Here is a 21544-nt window from a genome sequence, read left to right as displayed (position 1 = left end):
GAGAGAGAGAGAGAGAGAGAGAGAGAGAGAGCAGTGCCTCACTGAGCGGTGTTGTGCACTTCATCCTGACAGCTCCACCACCGTCCCCTCAGGGGAACCAACCCAGCGACCTCTCAGAGCACGCCTCATGAATATGTACCATCATTATCGGTGATAACCATGCCGCTGTGCATGGACGGGGCCGGGGCCCACTGCATACAGATGGAGTGCCAGTGGGGGCCCTTGCCTCTCTAAATCATCCTGCCTTTGATCCAAGTTTATCACCAGCGCACTCAGAGAAACTACGTAGACAGGCACAATGAATTATGAGCGCTAATTATGTTTTGCCGATGTAATGATGTTTTTTTTCTTCAAAAGAGCACGTCAGGAGAATTTGGTTTGACTTGCCCTTCCACGGAAACGCTAACAGACTGTCAAGCGGGGAGTAGCTTTCTCCGGGAGAAAAATAAGAACAGCACAGGAGAGATATAGTAAAGTCAATCAAAATGGTTTTGCACCAGCCGCCCCAAAATAGTAACAATCTACCAATCACAGGCTGTTTCTGTTCCAGGCCAGTTTGTCACTCTCCTTGAACAGCACTCTCTGTACAAAGCAAACAAGCCCAATTATGAGGGCTACCTGCCTGTGTGTCATCGTACAGCTTCAACGAGGCTATTTCAAGAAATGGCTCGGCCTCTCCTTGTCCCTCACTTTGTGCAATAGGGGAGTAGGGGAGAGACAGCGAGGGAGAGAGTGGACGGGAGAGACAGTGAGGGAGAGGGAGGACGGTGGCTACGGACAGAGATTGGGACTTGACTATACGGTGATACCGCCAACTTCATCCACTTCACCCATGTGCCTTTCATGTTGGGATTCTAATAGGGCCTCGTCCTCCTCAAAACAAATGGATACGTTTATAGGGGAAATGGCAGAGAGCCATGTGTAAGGGTTGATTGACGGGTTCTGTCCGTATGCTGTTGAAGTACCGGAGGAACTGGAGTAGAATGTCTGTTTACCTCGCATGTTCTTCTGGTAGTTTCCGTTGCCGTTGCATATGAAACATCAGATCCCCTCCGTTGACGTACTCGATCACGAGAAATAACCTAGAATCAGAAGAACAGGGAAGGAGAAGATATTGGGGAACAGTCTTGGGAGAGTGTCTGAAGGTTGAACGTATCCTAAGTGGTCCTTGTACCAAGATTGCCATTTTCCCAAACAATAGTCAAGTATTGTCATTGTACAAGGAGAGGCTGCATGGATGCCAATTCAATTATAATTTATCTTAGCTTAAGTTCTTCGTAACAGTCTTCGTGAAATTGGTAAAAAAAAAATCTTCCCCAAAATCATTTTTGCTCTAAAAACCCCCAGTAAAAAAAGCCTGGGTAAAAATGACTGTCCCCAATGCCTCTTAACATTCTGTTTGGTTTTACAGGTCATGGTTCATGGTCTGATGGTAAACACTCTCATGGCCTACCAGTAATTGACTACAAGTGTACATAAAGTTACAATGAGAAGTCTGTCACTGAATGCATCACTATTCACAGAAGCCACAGCTCCATAGTTTTTTACTTCACACTGAAAATGAACAGAGGTCTAATGGTGAGCGATTAAGTTGCCTAGTTCCAAGACCAGTGGGACAGCTACAGAGAAATGTTACCTTTATTTAGCCACAGCATGTCATTCAGAACCAGTGGTGTAAAGTACTTAAGTAAAAAATACTTTAAAGCACTACTTAAGTCGTTTTTGGGGAAATCTGTACTTTCCTTTACTATTTAGATTTTTGGCAACTTTTACTTTTACTTCACTACATTCCTAAAGGAAATAAGTTACTTTTTACTCCTTACATTTTCCCTGACACCTAAAAGTACTGGTTACATTTCAAATGCTTGGACAGGAAAATGGTCCAATTCACGCACTTATCAAGAGAACATCCCTGGTCATCCCTACTGCCTCTGATCTGGAGGACTCACTAAACAGAGAACATCCCTGGTCATTCCTACCTGCCTCTGACCTGGAGGACTCACTAAACAGAGAACATCCCTGGTCATTCCTACCTGCCTCTGATCTGGAGGACTCACTAAACAGAGAACATCCCTGGTCATTCCTACCTGCCTCTGATCTGGAGGACTCACTAAACAGAGAACATCCCTGGTCATTTCTACCTGCCTCTGATCTGGAGGACTCACTAAACACACATGCTTCGTTTGTAAATGATGTCTGAGTGTTGGAGTGTGCACCTAGCTATCTGTCAAAAAAAATAATAATTGTGCTCTGGTTTGCTTAATATTAGGAAGTTGAAATTATTTATATTTTTTATACTTAATTACATTTTAGCAATTCCATTTACTTTTGATACTTAAGTATATTTAAAACCAAATACTTTCAGACTTTTACTCAAGTAGTATTTTACTGGGGGACTTTTACCTTAATAGAAAACGACTCAAGTATCTTTACTTTTACTACAGTATGACTATTGAGTACTTTTCCCACCTCTGTTTAGAACACATTCTCAATGTAAAAAGCAACATGTTGGAACCTGTACCGAGTCTCTTGCTTCGTCCCAATTGGCACCCCATTTCCTACATAGTGCACTACTTTTGACCCAAGGCCCATAGGGTTCTGGTCTAAACTAGTGCACTAAATAGGGAACAGGGTACCATTTGGGACATAGCCTCTGTCTGCCTCTTACCGGCTCTCTGTCTGAAAGCATGAGTGAAGGCCCACTAAAAACGGATTGGTAGACGCCTGCTCAAACACGTGCTTCTCTGTCTGCACCCAGTCGATGTCCTGTTGGAGAAGGAGTGAGAGGGAGAGAGCGAGTGGATGGAGCAAAAGAGAGAGCGATGAAAAGACGACACATTAGCGACCATTGTCTGTATTCATAAAGTAGCAGTATCCTGTCATAGCAGACAGACTTCCTGCTCTGCCTTTCTGCCAGACAGACTACCTGCTCTGCCTTTCTGCCAGACAGACTACCTGCTCTGCCTTTCTGCCAGACAGACTACCTGCTCTGCCTTTCTGCCAGACAGACTACCTGCTCTGCCTTTCTGCCAGACAGACTACCTGCTCTGCCTTTCTGCCAGACAGACTACCTGCTCTGCCTTTCTGCCAGACAGACTACCTGCTCTGCCTTTCTGCCAGACAGACTACCTGCTCTGCCTTTCTGCCAGACAAACTACCTGCTCTGCCTTTCTGCCAGACAGACTACCTGCTCTGCCTTTCTGCCAGACAGACTACCTGCTCTGCCTTTCTGCCAGACAGACTACCTGCTCTGCCTTTCATGTCTCTGTGCTGTCAACTCAGTTCCCCAGAGGAAGAATTAGTAGAACATTACAACACAAAGCAGACATTTTCTTAATTTCTCATTGCTCAGTACAATACAAGAACATTTTATCTAAGCCACTATATTCCACCTAATGGATTTCTACTGTCCTGGTACAGTGCATTTGGAAAGTATTCAGAACCCTTGACTTTCTCCACATTTTGTTACGTTACAGCCTTATTCTAAAATGGATTCAATAGTTTTTTCCCCCCTCAACCTACACACAATACCCCATAATGACAAAGCAAAAACAGGTTTTTAGAAATTGTAGCAAATTTATTAAAAATAAGAAACATCACATTTACATAAGTATTCAGACCCTTTACTCAGTACTTTGTTGAAACAACTTTGTCAGTGATTACAGCCTCGATTCTGCTTGGGAATGACGCTACAAGCTTGGCACACCTGTATTTATTGAGTTTCTCCCATTCTTCTCCGCAGATCCTCTCAAGCTCTGTCAGGTTGGATGGGGAGTGTCGCTGCACAGCTATTTTCAGGCTCGGGATGTTCCATCTGGTTCAAGTCCGGGTTCCGGCTGGGCCCCTCAATGATATTCAGAGACTTGTCCTGAAGCCACTCTACCATAAAGGCCTAACTGGTGGAGTTCTGCAGATATGTTTGTCCTTCTGGAAGGTTCTCCCATCTCCACAGAGCAACTCTGGAGCTCTGTCAGAGTGATCATCGAGTTCTTGGTCACCTCCCTGACCAAGGCCCTTCTCCCCCTATTGCTCAGTTTGGTCGGGCGGCCAGTTCCAGGAAGAGTCTTGGTGGTTCCAAACTTCTTCCATTTAAGAATGATGGAGACCACTGTGTTCTTGGGGACCTTCTATGCTGCAGACATTTTTTGTACCTTTCCTCAGATCTGTTCCTCGACACAATCCTGTCTCTGAGCTCTACGGACAATTCCTTTGACCTCAAGGGTTGATTTTGCTCTGACATGCACTGTCAACTGTGGGACCTTATATAGACAGGTGTGTGTCTTTCCAAATCATGTCCAATCAATTGAATTTACCACAGATGGACTCCAATCAAGTTGTAGAAACATCTCACAGATAATCAGTGGAAACAATTTGGAGTCTCATAGCAAAGGGTCTGAATACTTATGCAAATAAGGTATCTGTTTTTTTTTTATACATTTGCAAAAATATCTAAAAACCTATTTTTGCTTTGTCATTATGGGTATTGTGTGTAGATTGATGAGAATTTTTTTTTTTTTTTTAATCAAATTTAGAATAAGGCTGTAACGTAACAAAACGTGGAAAAGGGGAAACAGTTTGAATACACTGTATCAACCCTTTAGATTAAACTACCTTTTATGAAGGAAAGACGAGTAAATCGACTAGAACATGGATCCATTTTAGGTAGAAGTTACCCTACTGATGACTTCAACTGTCTACCTTCCAATGAATAAAATAGAAGGCATAAAACACAAGAAATGGAACATAGACATACATGGAAAATATGGGATGAATAAGTATCTAAAAAAGAAAATGCACAGCTGAAGGAACGTTTCAGCGTCTACATGCTACGACATTAATTTGAGGTCGTTACTTGATAGTACTACTGGACGACAATCTAACGCGTAGGAATTACGGAAAACTAAAGGGGACCAATCACAAATAGAAACACGAGTTAGAGAAAGAGGCACCTTTTTGTTTTCTCTTCCTCTGGCAAATGAAGAAGTAAAAAGAAACACAGGAAACACTAAAACACTGCATAAACAATTTTCCAATCACACAACGGCCACCTAGGTGACCACACAATGAACACACGTTGTTAATTATCTATGCATAGTCACTTCACCCCTACCTACATGTACAAATTACCTCGACTACCCTGTAACCCCGCACATTGACTCAGTACCGGTACCCCCTGTATATAGCCTCGTTGTTATTTTATTGTGTTACTTTTATATATTTTTTTACTTTAGTTTATTTTCTACTCAAACAACTCTTTAACCCAGGGGCTCTTTTACAGTCTGGAACCTAAAAGAGAAATGTTGAGGGTCACCCCCCACGGGCAAAACAATTTAGTGGCGTAGAGAAAAATGAAGGTTTTAATGTTAATTCCCTGCAATTCTACACATTTTACCATGGGGCATGGATAATTTTTGGGCAGTTTTACAGCTAATTTCCTGCAATTCTGCACATTTTTGCAGTGGTACGAAGAGAAATCTTTGCCGTTTTTAAAGATAATTTCCAGCAATTCTACACATTTTTCCATGACTTATGTTAATATGATATCTGAGTGAGAGTGACTACAAAATCAATGGGGTCCCCTCGAGGTCAGAGAGCAATTTATTTGCAAGCCCAGGCCAGTGCCAACAGAGAGTAAGCAGATTACAGAGCTCTGGCTGTGATTGCGCTGGGAAGTCACGGATGAAGACAGACATCTGTTGTTTTTCCAGGACATGGCCTTATACTTCCTCTTCTGAAAGTGTTCGGCTGGGTCTAGTGTTTGGGTGGCTGGGTCTAGTGTTTGGATGGGCGGGTGAGTCTAGTGTGGGTCTAGTGTTTGTTTGGGCGGCTGGGTCTAGTGTTTGGATGGGCGGCTGGGTCTAGTGTTTGAATGGGCGGGTGGGTCTAGTGTTTGTTTGGGCGGGTGGGTCTAGTGTGGGTCTAGTGTTTGTTTGGGCGGCTGGGTCTAGTGTTTGGATGGGCGGGTGGGTCTAGTGTGGGTCTAGTGTTTGGGCGGCTGGGTCTAGTGTTTGTTTGGGCGGCTGGGTCTAGTGTTTGTTTGGGCGGCTGGGTCTAGTGTTTGAATGGGCGGGTGGGTCTAGTGTGGGTCTAGTGTTTGTTTGGGCAGCTGGGTCTAGTGTTTGTTTGGGTGGCTGGGTCTAGTGTTTGGATGGGCGGGTGAGTCTAGTGTGGGTCTAGTGTTTGTTTGGGCGGCTGGGTCTAGTGTGGGTTTAGTGTTTGGATGGGCGGGTGAGTCTAGTGTGGGTTTAGTGTTTGGATGGGCGGGTGGGTCTAGTGTTTGGATGGGCGGGTGGGTCTAGTGTTTGTTTGGGCGGCTGGGTCTAGTGTTTGTTTGGGCGGCTGGGTCTAGTGTTTGTTTGGGCGGCTGGGTCTAGTGTTTGGATGGGCGGGTGTGTCTAGTGTTTGGATGGGCGGGTGGGTCTAGTGTTTGGATGGGCGGGTGAGTCTAGTGTGGGTCTAGTGTTTGTTTGGGCGGCTGGGTCTAGTGTTTGGATGGGCGGGTGAGTCTAGTGTGGGTCTAGTGTTTGTTTGGGCGGCTGGGTCTAGTGTTTGGATGGGCGGGTGAGTCTAGTGTTGGTCTAGTGTTTGTTTGGGCGGCTGGGTCTAGTGTTTGGATGGGCGGGTGGGTTTAGTGTTTGGATGGGCGGGTGAGTCTAGTGTGGGTCTAGTGTTTGGATGGGCGGGTGAGTCTAGTGTGGGTTTAGTGTTTGTTTTGGCGGCTGGGTCTAGTGTTTGGGTGGGTTGGTCTCTTCACTATCTATCTATCTCTATCACTGTTGTTAACCAACTGCCAATCAACTCATAGAAATACACAAAGAACAAATACATATTTCAGTACTTTAAAATGGAGATAGCCTTCAGTGGTTCTGGCCTTGTTGTCACAAAAGCGATCAATGGTAATCGATGATCGGCAGTGTGCCCTCTTTCTACCTCTATGGATTAATGGAAAAGATTGGAGGTCCACCCTTTAGGTTCTATATCTATGATAGCAACCTGTCTGGCTTTGGCTGGGGGGAGGCCATGTTTCTTTCTTAAAGCTGGGCCTTGGCTGCCTTGAAAGGGACAGGATGCCAGGCCAGGGACTGTCTAGGCTGAACCCGGGCCAGGGACTGTCTAGGCTGAACCCGGGCCAGGGTCTGTCTAGGCTGAACCCAGGCCAGGTACTTTCTAGGCTGAACCCGGGACAGGGACTATCTAGGCTGAACCCAGGCCAGGTACTTTCTAGGCTGAACCCGGGTCAGGTACTGTCTCCTAAAATCTCCTCCTGTTCCTCATCAGGCCTGAAATATGGCCAGCAGTGACCTCTTTAAAAACCCTTTCCTGCAGTCAAATGACCAAATTGCCCTCTAGAGGCCTCATGGGTGGAATGTTATTCATATTTTTCATAATAAACATAATTTAAAAGAAACCGCTGAAAATCTGGTGCTCCTATGTCAAACGGTTTTGTTATATATCAGTGTTCTGTGTTGTATATAAAGTGTAATATTGGGATGCAAACTCTAAATGTAATACATTAAAACTCTATATCTGACATGGTACAGGTGTCTTCTTATTTTAAAGACATAACCATGTGTGGGAGATGGATACTTTTGTTTCAAAGTAGATTTGTTTAAGACTACCAAGAAACACACTGTGTGATGCTGATTTAGCCCACTGCAGTAAAAGGTTCATATGTAAACACACCCGTCTGTCTGTCTCTGACAACTGTCTGACGTCCCTGAAATTGACATCTGGGCCAGGCTTTGTTTGGCTAAGCCTGGCGCTTCGCTGTTATATTGGCAATGGTAGTCAAGGAAGAGTGGTTCTGTTCTTTAAGAGCTGATTGAACTTGAACTCTTTCTGCTGTTGTGGTTTTCTGTTTACACATTTGAAGAGTACTTTACTGAATAAAGGAATAATTCTACACCTGTTGTTTACGAAGCATGTGACAAATTTTCAAGATCGATAATGAGAGATAGATAAAGGGAGCTCTATAATGACAGATATATAAATCACTGAACGGTGTAAGATAATTGTCTCTGGCCCCCTCCCAGTTAGGGGGAGTGATGAGCTCTACAGCAGTCTCACAACTCAATCGCTGGTTGAAAACTGTTTTCTGCCCCTCCCAAAAGATAGAATTTGTAGATAATTGGCCCTCTTTCTGGGACTCACCCACAAACAGGACCAAGCCTGGCCTGTTGAGGAGTGACGGACTCCATCCTAGCTGGAGGGGTGCTCTAATCTTATCCATCAACATACACAGGGCTCTAACTCCTCTAGCGCCACAATGAAATTGTGTGCAGGCCAGGCAGCAGGCTGTTAGCCAGCCTGCCAGCTTAAAGGAGTCTACCACCAGCACAGTCAGTGTAGTCAGCTCAGCTATCCCCATTGAGACCGTGTCTGTGCCTCAACCTAGGTTGGGCAAAACTAAACATGGCGGTGTTCGCCTTAGCAATCTCACTGGAATAAAGACCTCCTCCATTCCTGCCATTATTGAAATAGATTGTGATACCTCATCACAAAATAGGGCTACTTAATGTTAGATCCCTCACTTCCAAGGCAGTCATAGTCAATGAACTAATCACTGATCATAATCTTGATGTGATTGGCCTGACTGAAACATGGCTTAAGCCTGATGAATTTACTGTGTTAAATGAGGCCTCACCTCCTGGTTACACTAGTGACCATATCCCCGCGCATCCCGCAAAGGCGGAGGTGTTGCTAACATTTACGATAGCAAATTTCAATTTACCAAAGAAAACTACGTTTTCGTCTTTTGAGCTTCTAGTCATGAAATCTCTGCAGCCTACTCAATCACTTTTTTATAGCTACTGTTTACAGGCCTTCTGGGCCATATACAGCGTTCCTCTTTGAGTTCCCTGAATTCCTATCGGACCTTGTAGTCATAGCAGATAATATTCTACTTTTTGGTGACTTTAATATTCACATGGAAAAGTCCACAGACCCACTCCAAAAGGCTTTCGGAGCCATTATCGACTCGGTGGGTTTTGTCCAACATGTCTCTGGACCTACTCACTGCCACAGTCATACTCTGGACCTAGTTTTGTCCCATGGAATAAATGTTGTGGATCTTAATGTTTTTACTCATAATCCTGGACTATCGGACCACCATTTTATTACGTTTGCAATCGCAACAAATAATCTGCTCAGACCCCAACCAAGAATCATCAAAAGTCGTGCTATAAATTCTCAGACAACCCAAAGATTCCTTGATGCCCTTCCAGACTCCCTCTGCCTACCCAAGGACGTCAGAGGACAAAAATCAGTTAACCACCTAACTAAGGAACTCAATTTAACCTTGCGCAATAGCCTAAATGCAGTTGCACCCCTAAAAACTAAAAACATTTGTCATAAGAAACTAGCTCCCTGGTATACAGAAAATACCCGAGCTCTGAAGCAAGCTTCCAGAAAATTGGAACGGAAATGGCACCACACCAAACTGGAATTCGTCCGACTAGCTTGGAAAGACAGTACCGTGCATTATCGAAGAGCCCTCACTGCTGCTCGATCATCCTATTTTTCCAACTTAATTGAGGAAAATAAGAACAATCCAAAATTTCATTTTGATACTGTTGCAAAGCTAACTAAAAAGCAGCATTCCCCAAGAGAGGATGGCTTTCACTTCAGCAGTAATAAATTCATGAACTTCTTTGAGGAAAAGATCATGATCATTAGAAAGCAAATTACGGACTCCTCTTTAAATCTGCATATTCCTCCAAAGCTCAGTTGTCCTGAGTCTGCACAACTCTGCCAGGACCTAGGATCAAGGGAGACACTCAAGTGTTTTAGTATTATATCTCTTGACACAATTATGAAATTTGTGCTGTGGTGGAGACCTTTGTGGGCTATACTCGGCCTTGTCTCAGGATTGTAAGTTGGTGGTTGAGGATTACCCTCTAGTGGTGCGGGGGCTGTGCTTTGGCAAAGTGGGTGGGGTTATATCCTTCCTATTTGGCCCTGTCCGGGGGTTTCTTCGGATGGGGCCACAGTGTCTCCTGACCGCTCCTGTCTCAGCCTCCAGTATTTATGCTGCAGTAGTTTGTGTCGGGGGGCTAGGGTCAGTTGGTTACCTGGAGTACTTCTCCTGTCTTATCCAGTGTCCTGTGTGAATTTTAAGTATGCTCTCTCTAATTCTCTCGTTCTCTCTTTCTCTCTGAGAACCTGAGCCCTAGGACCATACGTCAGGACTACCGGGCATGATGACACCTTGCTGTCCCCAGTCCGCCTGGCCTTGCTGCTATTCCAGTTTCAACTGTTCTGCCTGTGGTTACGGAACCCCTACCTGTCCCAGACCTGCTGTTTTCAACTCTTAATGATCGGCTATGAAAAGCCAACTGAGATTTATTCCTGATTATTATTTGACCATGCTTGTCATTTATGAACATTTTGAAAATCTTGGCTCTCTCTAATTTTCTCCTTCTCTCTTTCTTTCTCTCGGAGGACCTGAGCCCTAGGACCATACGTCGGGACTACCGGCCGTGGTGACTCCTTGCTGTCCCCAGTCCGCCTGGCCTTGCTGCTATTCCAGTTTCAACTGTTCTGCCTGCGGTTATGGAACCCCTACCTGTCCCAGACCTGCTGTTTTCAACTCTTAATGATCGGCTATGAAAAGCCAACTGAGATTTATTCCTGATTATTATTTGACCATGCTTGTCATTTATGGAAATTTTGAAAATCTTGGCTCTCTCTAATTTTCTCCTTCTCTCTTTCTTTCTCTCGGAGGACCTGGGCCCTAGGACCATGCGTCGGGACTGCCGCCCGTGGTGACTCCTTGCTGTCCCCAGTCCGCCTGGCCTTGCTGCTATTCCAGTTTCAGCTGTTCTGCCTGCGGTTATGGAACCGCTACCTGTCCCAGACCTGTTGTTTTTCAACTCTTGATGATCGGCTATGAAAAGCCAACTGAAAATTATTCATGATTATTATTTGACCATGCTTGTCACTTATGAACATTTTTGAACATCTTGGCATAGTTCTGTTATAATCTCCACCCGGCACAGCCAGAAGAGGACTGGCCACCCCTCATAGCCTGGTTCCTCTCTAGGTTTCTTCCTAGGTTTTGGCCTTTCTAGGGAGTTTTTCCTAGCCACCGTGCTTCTACACCTGCATTACTAGCTGTTTGGGGTTTTAGGCTGGGTGTCTGTACAGCACTTCGAGATATTAGCTGATGTACGAAGGGCTATATAAAATAAAATTGATTGATTGATTGATTGAAAATAATCATGGCCTCTAAACCTTCAAGCTGCATACTGGACCCTATTCCAACTAAATGACTGAAATAACTGCTTCCTGTGCTTGGCCCTCCTATGTTGAACATAATAAATGGCTCTCTATCTACCGGATGTGTACCAAACTCACTAAAAGTGGCAGTAATTAAGCCTCTCTTGAAAAAGCCAAACCTTGACCCAGAAAATATAAAAAACTATCGGCCTATATCGAATCTCCCATTCCTCTCAAAAAAAAATGTAAAAGCTGTTGGGCAGCAGCTCACTGCCTTCCTGAAGACAAATAATGTATACGAAATGCTTCAGTCTGGTTTTAGACCCCATCATAGCACTGAGACTGCACTTGTGAAGGTGGTAAATGACATTTTAATGGCGTCAGACAGAGGCTCTGCATCTGTCCTCGTGCTCCTAGACCTTAGTGTTGCTTTAGATACCATCAATCACCACATTCTTTTGGAGAGATTGGAAACCCAAATTGGTCTACACGGACAAGTTCTGGCCTGGTTTAGATCTTATCTCTCGGAAAGATATCAGTTTGTCTCTGTGGATGGTTTGTCCTCTGACAAATCAACTGTAAATTTCGGTGTTCTTCAAGGTTCCGTTTTAGGACCACTATTTCGCTATATATTTTACCTCTTGGGGGTGTCATTCGAAAACATAATGTTAACTTTCACTGCTATGCGGATGACACACAGCTGTACATTTCGATGAAACATGGTGAAGCCCCAAAATTGCCCTCGCTGGAAGCCTGTGTTTCAGACATAAGAAAGTGGATGGCTTCAAACTTTCTACTTTTTAAACTCGGACAAAACAATCCTAGGTCCCAAGAAACAAAGAGATCTTCTGTTGAATCTGACAATTAATCTTGATGGTCGTACAGTCATCTCAAATAAAACTTTGAAGGACCTCAGCGTTACTCTGGACCATGATCTCTCTTTTGACAAACATATCAAGACTGTTTCAAGGACAGCTTTTTTCCGTCTACGTAACATTGCAAAAATCAGAAATGTTCTGTCCAAAAATGATGCAGAAAAATGAATCCATGCTTTTTTCACTTCTAGGTTAGACTACTGCAATGCTCTACTTTCCGGCTACCTAGATAAAGCACTAAATAAACTTTAGTTAGTGCTAAATACGGCTGCTAGAATCCTGACTAGAACCAAAAAAATTATCATATTACTCCAATGCTAGTCTCCCTACACTGGCTTCCTGTTAAGGCAAGGGGTGATTTCAAGGTTTTACTGCTAAGCTACAAAGCATTACATGGGCTTGCTCCTACCTATCTTTCCGATTTGGTCCTGCCGTACATACCTACATGTACGCTACGGTCACAAGACGCAGGCCTCCTAATTGTCCCTAGAATTTCTAAGCAAACAGCTGGAGGCAGGGCTTTCTGCTATAGAGCTCTGTTTTTATGGAATGGTCTGCCTACACATGTGAGAGACGCATACTCGGTCTCAACCTTTAAGTCTTTATTGAAGACTCATCTCTTCAGTAGGTCATATGATTGAGTGTAGTCTTGCCCAGGAGTGTGAAGGTGAACGGAAAGGCTCTGGAGCAACGAACCGCCCTTGCTGTCTCTGCCTGGCCGGTTCCCCTCTCTCCACTGGGATTCTCTGCCTCTAACCCTATTACAGGGGCTGAGTCACTGGCTTACTGGTGCTCTTCCAAGCCGTCCCTAGGAGGGGTGCGTCACTTTAGTGGGTTGAGTCACTGACGTGGTTTTCCTGTCTGGGTTGGCGCCCCCCCCCCCCTCCTTAGGTTGTGCCGTGGCGGAGATCTTTGGGCAATACCTGGCCTTGTCTCAGGATGGTAAGTTGGTGGTTGAAGTTATCCCTCTAGTGGTGTGGGGGCTGTGCTTTGGCAAAGTGGGTTATATCCTGCCTGTTTGGCCCTGTCCGGGGGTATCATCGGATGGGGCCACAGTGTCTCCTGACCCCTCCTGTCTAAGCCTCCAGTATTTATGCTGCAGTAGTTTATGTGTCGGGTGACTAGGGTCAGTCTGTTATATCTGGAGTATTTCTCCTCTCTTATCCGATGTCCTGTGGGAATTTAAGTATGCTCTCTCTAATTCTCTCTTTCTCTCTCTCGGAGTACCTGAGCCCTAGGACCATGCCTCAGGACTACCTGGCATGATGACTCCTTGCTGTCCCCAGTCCACCTGGCCGTGCTGCTGCTCCAGTTTCAACTGTTCTGCCTGTGGCTATGGAACCCTGACCTGTTCACCGGACGTGCAACCTGTCCCAGATCTGCTGTTTTCAACTCTCTAGAGACAGCAGGAGTGGTAGAGATACTCTTAATGATCGGCTATGAAAAGCCAACTGACATTTACTCCTGAGGTGCTGACCTGTTGCACCCTCGACAACTACTGTGATTATTATTATTTGACCATGCTGGTCATTTATGAGCATTTGAACATCTTGGCCATGTTCTGTTATAATCTCCATCCGGCACAGCTAGAAGAGGACTGGCCACCCCTCATAGCCTGGTTCCTCTCTAGGTTTCTTCCTAGGTTTTGGCCTTTCTAGGGAGTTTTTCCTAGCCACCGTGCTTCTACACCTGCATTGCTTGCTGTTTGGGGTTTTAGGCTGGGTTTCTGTACAGCACTTTGAGATATCAGCTGATGTAAGAATGGCTATATAAATAAATTTGATTTACCCTCAAGTTGCTCTGGATAAGAGTGTCTGCTAAACATCTAACATGTAAAATGCTTTAGAAGGAATGGTCTTCTCCACAAGAATAATTGGTTGTAGTGTTGTCTGTCTCCGAGTTATACATTTAAACTTGAAGAACTCAAATAATTACAAGCCAAGTGAGGCTTCTCTCTCTCTATTATCAGAAACACCTATCCTCTCCCTGTAATTCTGTCAGTCATCTGATGTGTGCTACAGTTGAAGTCGGAAGTTTAGATTCACTTAGGTTGGAGTCATTAAAACTTGTTTTTCAACCACTCCACAAATTTCTTGTTAACAAACTATAGTTTTGGCATGACACAAGTAAGTTTTACAACAATTGTTTACAGACAGATTATTTCACTTATAATTCACTGTCTCACAATTTCAGTGGGTCAGAAGTTTACATACACTAAATTGACTGTGCCTTTAAACAGATTGGAAAATTCCTGAAAATTATGTCATGGCTCTAGAAGCTTAATTTGAGTCAATTGGAGGTGTACCTGTGGATGTATTTCAAGGCCTACCTTGAAACTCAGTGCCTCTTTGCTTGACATAATGGGAAAATCAAAAGAAATCAGCCAAGACCTCAGAAAAAAAATTGTAGACCCCCACAAGTCTGGTTCATCCTTGGGAGCAATTTCCAAACGCCTGAAGGTACCACGTTCATCTGTACAAACAATAGTACGCAAGTATAAACACCATGGGAACACGCAGCCGTCATACCGCTCAGGAAGGAGATGCGTTCTGTCTCCTAGAAATGAACGTACTTCGGTGCTAAAAGTGTAAATCAATCACAGAACAACAGTAAAGGACCTTGTGAAGATGCTGGAGGAAACAGATACAAAAGTATCTATATTCACAGTAAAACGAGTCCTATATTGACATAACCTGAAAGGCCGCTCAGCAAGGAAGAAGCCACTGCTCCAAAACCGCTATAAAAAAGCCAGACTACAGTTTGCAACTGCACATGGGGACAAAGACTGTGCTTTTTGTAGAAATGTCCTCTGGTCTGATGAAACAAAAATAGAACTGTTTGGCCATAATGACTATCGTTATGTTTGGAGGAAAAAGAGGGATGCTTGCAAGCCGAAGAACACCATCCCAACCTTGAAGCACGGGGGTGGCAGCCTCATGTTGTGGGGGTGCTTTGCTGCAGGAGTGACTAGTGCCCTTCACAAAATAGATGGCATCATGAGGGAGGAAAATTATGTGGATATATTAAAGCATCATCTCAAGACATCAGTCAGGAAGTTAAAGCTTGGTCGCAAATGGGTCTTCCAAATGGACAATGACCCCAAGCATACTTCCAAAGTTGTGGCACAATGGCTTAAGGACAACAAAGTCAAGGTATTGGAGTGGCCATCACAAAGCGAGCTAAATCACTTCTATGCTCGCTTCGAGGCAAGCAACACTGAGGCATGCATGAGAGCATCAGCTGTTCCGGACGACTGTGTGATCACACTCTCCGTAGCCGACGTGAGTAAGACCATTAAACAGGTCAACATACACAAGGCTGCGGGGCCAGACGGATTACCAGAACGTGTGCTCCGGGCATGTGCTGACCAACTGGCAGGTGTTTTCACTGACATTTTCAACATGTCCCTGATTGAGTCTGTAATACCAACATGTTTCAAGCAGACCACCATAGTCCCTGTGCCCAAGAACACAAAGGCAACCTGCCTAAATGACTACAGACCCGTAGCACTCACGTCCGTAGCCATGAAGTGCTTTGAAAGGCTGGTAATGGCTCACATCAACACCATTATAGACCTAGACCCACCTAGACCCACTCCAATTTGCATACTGCCCAAACAGATCCACAGATGATGCAATGTCTATTGCACTCCACACTGCCCTTTCCCACCTGGACAAAAGGAACACCTATGTGAGAATGCTATTCATTGACTACAGCTCAGCGTTCAACACCATAGTACCCTCAAAGCTCATCACTAAGCTAAGGAACCTGGGACTAAACACCTCCCTCGGCAACTGGATCCTGGACTTCCTGACGGGCTGCCCCCAGGTGGTGAGGGTAGGTAGCAACACATCTCCCACGCTGATCCTCAACACTGGAGCTCCCCAGGGGTGCGTGCTCAGTCCCCTCCTGTACTCCCTGTTCACCCACGACTGCACGGCCAGGCACAAATCCAACACCATCATTAAGTTTTCAGACGACACAACAGTGGTAGGCCTGATCACCTACAACGACGAGACAGCCTATAGGGAGGAGGTCAGAGACCTGGCCAGGTGGTGCCAGAATAACAACCTATCCCTCAACGTAACCAAGACTAAGGAGATGATTGTGGACTACAGGAAAATGAGCACCAAGCACGCCCCCATTCTCATCGACGGGGCTGTAGTGGAGCAGGTTGAGAGCTTCAAGTTCCTTGGTGTCCACATCAACAACAAACTAGAATGGTCCAAACACACCAAGACAGTCGTGAAGAGGGCACGACAAAGCCTATTCCCCCTCAGGAAACTAAAAAGATTTGGCATGGGTCCTGAGATCCTCAAAAGGTTCTACAGCTGCAACATCGAGAGCATCCTGACCGGTTGCATCACTGCCTGGTATGGCAATTGCTCGGCCTCTGACCACCTAGCACTTCAGAGGCACATCACTGGTGAAAAGCTGCCTATCATCCAGGACCTCTACACCAGGTGGTGTCAGAGGGAGGCCCTAAAAGTTGTCAAAGACCCCAGCAACCCCAGTCATAGACTGTTCTCTCTACTACAGTATGGCAAGCGGTACCGGAGTGCCAAGTCTAGGACAAAAAGGCTTCTCAACAGTTTTTACCCCCAAGCCATAAAACTCCTGAACAGGTAACCAAATGGTTACCCGGACTATTTGCATTGTGTGCCCCCCTTCCCCAACCCCTCTTTTACTCTGCTGCTACTCTCTGTTTATCTTATATGCATAGTCACTTTAACTATACATTCATGTACATACTGCCTCAATTGGCCCGACCATCCAGTGCTCCCGCACATTGGCTAACCGGGCTTTCTGCATTGTGTCCCACCACCCGCCAACCCCTCTTTTTACGCTACTGCTACTCTCTGTTCATCATATATGCATAGTCACTTTAACCATACCTACATGTACATACTACCTCAATAAGCCTGACTAACCGGTGTCTGTATATAGCCTTGCTACTCTTATTTTCAAATGTCTTTTTACTGTTTTATTTCTTTACTTACCTACACACATACACACACACACACACACACATATATCTTTTTTTTCGCACTATTGGTTAGAGCCTGTTGTATTCGGCGCACGTGACAAACTTTGATTTGATTTGAAAGTCCTGACCTCATCCTATAGAAAATGTGTGGACAGAACTGAAAAAGCGTGTGCGAGCAAGGAGGCCTACAAGCCTGACTCAGTTACACCAGCTCTGTCAGGAGGAATGGGCCAAAATTCACAAAACTTATTGTAGGAAGCTTGTGGAAGGCTTCCTGAAACGTTTGACCCAAGTTAAACAATTTAAAGGCAATACTAACAAATACTAATTGAGTGCATGTAAACTTCTGACCCACTGGGAATGTGATGAAATAAATAAAAGCTGAAATATATCATTCTCTCTGCTATTATTCTGACATTTCACATTCTTAAAATAAAGTGGTGATCCTAACTGACATAAACAGGGGATTTCTACTAGGATTAAATGTCAGGAATTGTGAAAAACTGAGTTTAAATGTATTTGGCAAAGGTATATGTAAACTTCCGACTTCAACTGTATGTATAATAGTAATACCATAGCTCCACCTAGAGGTGGAAACTATAATATCTCTCAATAATTCTTCAAACTCATCATCCTCAGTTTTTTTTTATCTTCCCTCTCTTCTCCTTACATTTTTTACTCCCTCAGTTCTTCTCCCTATCTTTAAATCAATTTGACTCATAATTTTCCTCGTTAAGGCCAATTTACGTTACAATAACGTCTTCCCTTCTTCCTGTCTTTGTCATCGTTCCTTCACGCCTCTTCATCTTTATTCCACTTCTCTTTTCCTCCCCCTGAGATCCTCTTCTTTTCTCATTTCATCCCCCGGCTTCTGTGGACTCATACACTCTTTTTCCTCCCTCTACTCTACTCCTCCTCTTTTCATCTCTGTCCTCCTGCTTCCTCCCTCCCTCCTCCCTCTCCTGCTCCTGCCTCTCACCTCATCGTCGTGCACCAGTTCCTTCTTGACCACCTTCATGGCGTAGATCTGTTCATTCTTCTTGAGTCGCACCAGCAGCACCTTGGCGTAGCTGCCGCGGCCGATCACCCGGATCAGGTCAAAGTCCCCCAGGCCTAGCGCCATCTCCTGGGAGATCTTGATACCGTCGATCCCGCCCACCACCGCTTTGATGTCCTGAAGGGGCGGTTTGGATGGGAAATACATGTTAGAAAAGACCCAGATACCAGCACACTGTTGAATGCCCCTGTTGTTAATTAAAACCTTATGGTTATAGACATAGCTGGAATCATGGGCATGTAGATATGATACTAACATATAAGAACCTGTGTGACATTTTTGTATGATAAAATATACTGAACAAAAATATAAACGCAACATGCAACAAATTCAACGATTTTACTGAGTTACAGTTCATATAAGGAAATCAGCCAATTGATATAAATTCATTAGGCCCTAATCTATGGATTTCACAAGACTGGGCAGGGGCGCAGCCATGGATGGGCCAGGGAGGGTCAGACGACACCGCAGCTGAAGAAGCCGGATGTGGAGGTCCTGGGCTGGCGTGGTTACACATGGTCTACAGTTGTAAGGCCGGTTTGACGTAATGCCAAATTCTCTAAAACAATGTTGGAGGTGGCTTATGGTAGAGAAATTAACATTCAATTAACTGGCAACAACTCTAGTGGACATTCCTGCAGTCAGCATGCCAATTGCACGCTCCCTAAAAACTTGAGACATCTGTGCACAATTTAGAGTGGCCTTTCATTGTCCCCAGCATAAGGTACACCCGTGTAATGATCATGCTGATTAATCAGCTTCTTAATATGCCACACCGGTCAGGTGGATAGATTATATTAGCAAAGGAGAAATGCTCACTAACAGGGATGTAAACTAATTTGTGCCCAAAGTTTTAGATAAATAATATTTTTGTGCATATGGAACATTTCTGGGATCTTCTATTTCAGCTCATGAAACATGGGACCAACACTTTACATGTTGCGTTTATATTTTTGTTCAGTGTAGTATGGGCTGTTCTGTGTTCTAGAAACAGAATAGAATGTTTTACATTCTAGAATACCAGAACAATCCATATCATAAACGAATGCATGACTGACTTGTTTACTTTGTGTGTCTTAATGAACTCACCTTCGAGTCCTCTTCCACTTTGTCCACTTTGCGACTGTGTGGTAGGAAAGTTACTGAAGAGAGAAACAACTTGTTACCTGAGTTGTGATGGAAAGTTCTACCCAGTGAAGACTGGGCATTAAAAACCTAAGGGATATTTCGTCTAAAGCCATCTCCATATAAATAATATACAGTATAATTTGATATTTAGCAGACGCTTTTTTTTATTTTCTACTTATAGTCATGCGTGCATACATTTTACTTATGGGTGGTCCTGGGAATCAAACCCACTATCCTGGAGTTGCAAGCGCCAAGCTCTACCAACTGAGCTACAGAGGACCATGGTCTACCAACTGAGCTACAGAGGACCATGCTTTACCAACTGAGCTACAGAGGACCATGCTCTACCAACTGGTCTACAGAGGACCATGCTCTACCAACTGAGCTACAGAGGACCATGCTTTACCAACTGAGCTACAGAGGACCATGCTCTACCAACTGAGCTACAGAGGACCATGCTCTACCAACTGAGCTACAGAGGACCATGCTCTACCAACTGAGCTACAGAGGACCATGCTCTACCAACTGAGCTACAGAGGACCATGCTTTACCAACTGAGCTACAGAGGACCATGCTCTACCAACTGATCTACAGAGGACCATGCTCTACCAACTGAGCTACAGAGGACCATGCTCTACCAACTGAGCTACAGAGGACCATGCTCTACCAACTGAGCTACAGAGGACCATGCTTTACCAACTGAGCTACAGAGGACCATGCTCTACCAACTGATCTACAGAGGACCATGCTCTACCAACTGAGCTACAGAGGACCATGCTCTACCAACTGAGCTACAGAGGACCATGCTTTACCAACTGAGCTACAGAGGACCATGCTTTACCAACTGAGCTACAGAGGACCATGCTCTACCAACTGAGCTACAGAGGATCATGCTCTACCAACTGAGCTACAGAGGACCATGCTCTACCAACTGAGCTACAGAGGACCATGCTCTACCAACTGAGCTACAGAGGACCATGCTTTACCAACTGAGCTACAGAGGACCATGCTTTACCAACTGAGCTACAGAGGACCATGCTCTACCAACTGAGCTACAGAGGACCATGCTCTACCAACTGAGCTACAGAGGACCATGCTCTACCAACTGAGCTACAGAGGACCATGCTCTACCAACTGAGCTACAGAGGACCATGCTTTACCAACTGAGCTACAGAGGACCATGCTTTACCAACTGAGATACAGAGGACCATGCTCTACCAATTGAGATACAGAGGACCGTGCTCTACCAATTGAGCTACAGAGGACCATGCTCTACCAACTGAGCTACAGAGGACCATGCTCTACCAACTGAGCTACAGAGGACCATGCTCTACCAACTGAGCTACAGAGGACCATGCTTTACCAACTGAGCTACAGAGGACCATGCTTTACCAACTGAGCTACAGAGGACCATGCTCTACCAATTGAGATACAGAGGACCGTGCTCTACCAATTGAGCTACAGAGGACAAAATAGGGTACTCCTCAAGAATCCATGGCTCCATCTCAATTAATCTTTCCGTGATTCCTTGCATCCTATCTCCTCAACCGTATTGAAAGGAAAAGGTTGAAAATAATTTTGAGAAGGAGACAAGCAGAGAGGATACAAGGAATCGAGGAAAGATTAATTGAGAAAGATTCCAAGTGAGAATCTTAATTGCATTGCCTTGATTCCTTGTGTCCTCTCTCCTCGCCTCCTTCTCAAAACCCATTGGATGAGAAGATCAGAGAGAGGGTGCGAGGAATCAAGGAAATGCAACTGAGATTCTCCCATAATCAAGGGAGCATTGTGGGACATGTAGATCACCTTTGTGGCCAGCAGAGGGCATCATGCTCTGCAGAGTGAGTTGCAGCTTTTTCCTACCTCTGCCCAAGTAGGTCAGCCCACTGGTAAGTACTGTTACTATACTATACTATACTGGACTGTTAATATACTGTACTGGACTGTACTGGACTGTTAATATACTGTACTGGACTATACTGTACTGGACTATACTGTACTGAACTATGCTATACTGGACAGTACTGGACTATACTGTACTGGACTATACTGTACTGAACTATACAATACTGGACTATACTGTACTGAAATATACTATACTGGACTGTACTGGACTATACTGTACTGAACTATACAATACTGAAATATACTGGACTGAACTATAGTGGACTGTACTGAACTATACTGTACTGAACTATACAATACTGGACAATACTGTACTGAACTATACTGGACTGAACTATACAATACTGGACTATACTATACTGAATTATACAATAC

General features: G+C 44.6%; 1 protein-coding gene across 4 annotated transcripts in view; it reads right to left on the bottom strand.

The window, feature by feature from the left end:
• LOC139557821 (protein kinase C zeta type-like) overlaps positions 1-21544 on the bottom strand; it is a 135554-nt gene that overhangs the window by 46015 nt on the left and 67995 nt on the right. For 3 of the 4 annotated variants that reach the window (XM_071373043.1, XM_071373045.1, XM_071373042.1), the window contains 4 exons: positions 19226-19278; positions 18059-18253; positions 2669-2766; positions 996-1082 (listed from right to left, as the gene is read on the bottom strand). In XM_071373043.1, coding sequence (XP_071229144.1) covers positions 996-1082; positions 2669-2766; positions 18059-18253; positions 19226-19278 — 433 coding nt within the window. The remainder of the gene's footprint in view (positions 1-995; positions 1083-2668; positions 2767-18058; positions 18254-19225; positions 19279-21544) is intronic. The other variant, XM_071373044.1, reaches the window with a different exon arrangement.

Source organism: Salvelinus alpinus, chromosome 28, assembly GCF_045679555.1.
Source record: "Salvelinus alpinus chromosome 28, SLU_Salpinus.1, whole genome shotgun sequence".
Classification (NCBI taxonomy): domain Eukaryota; kingdom Metazoa; phylum Chordata; class Actinopteri; order Salmoniformes; family Salmonidae; genus Salvelinus; species Salvelinus alpinus.
Note: the sequence above shows the minus strand (reverse complement) of the source record. Positions and strands in the feature narration are given on the sequence as shown.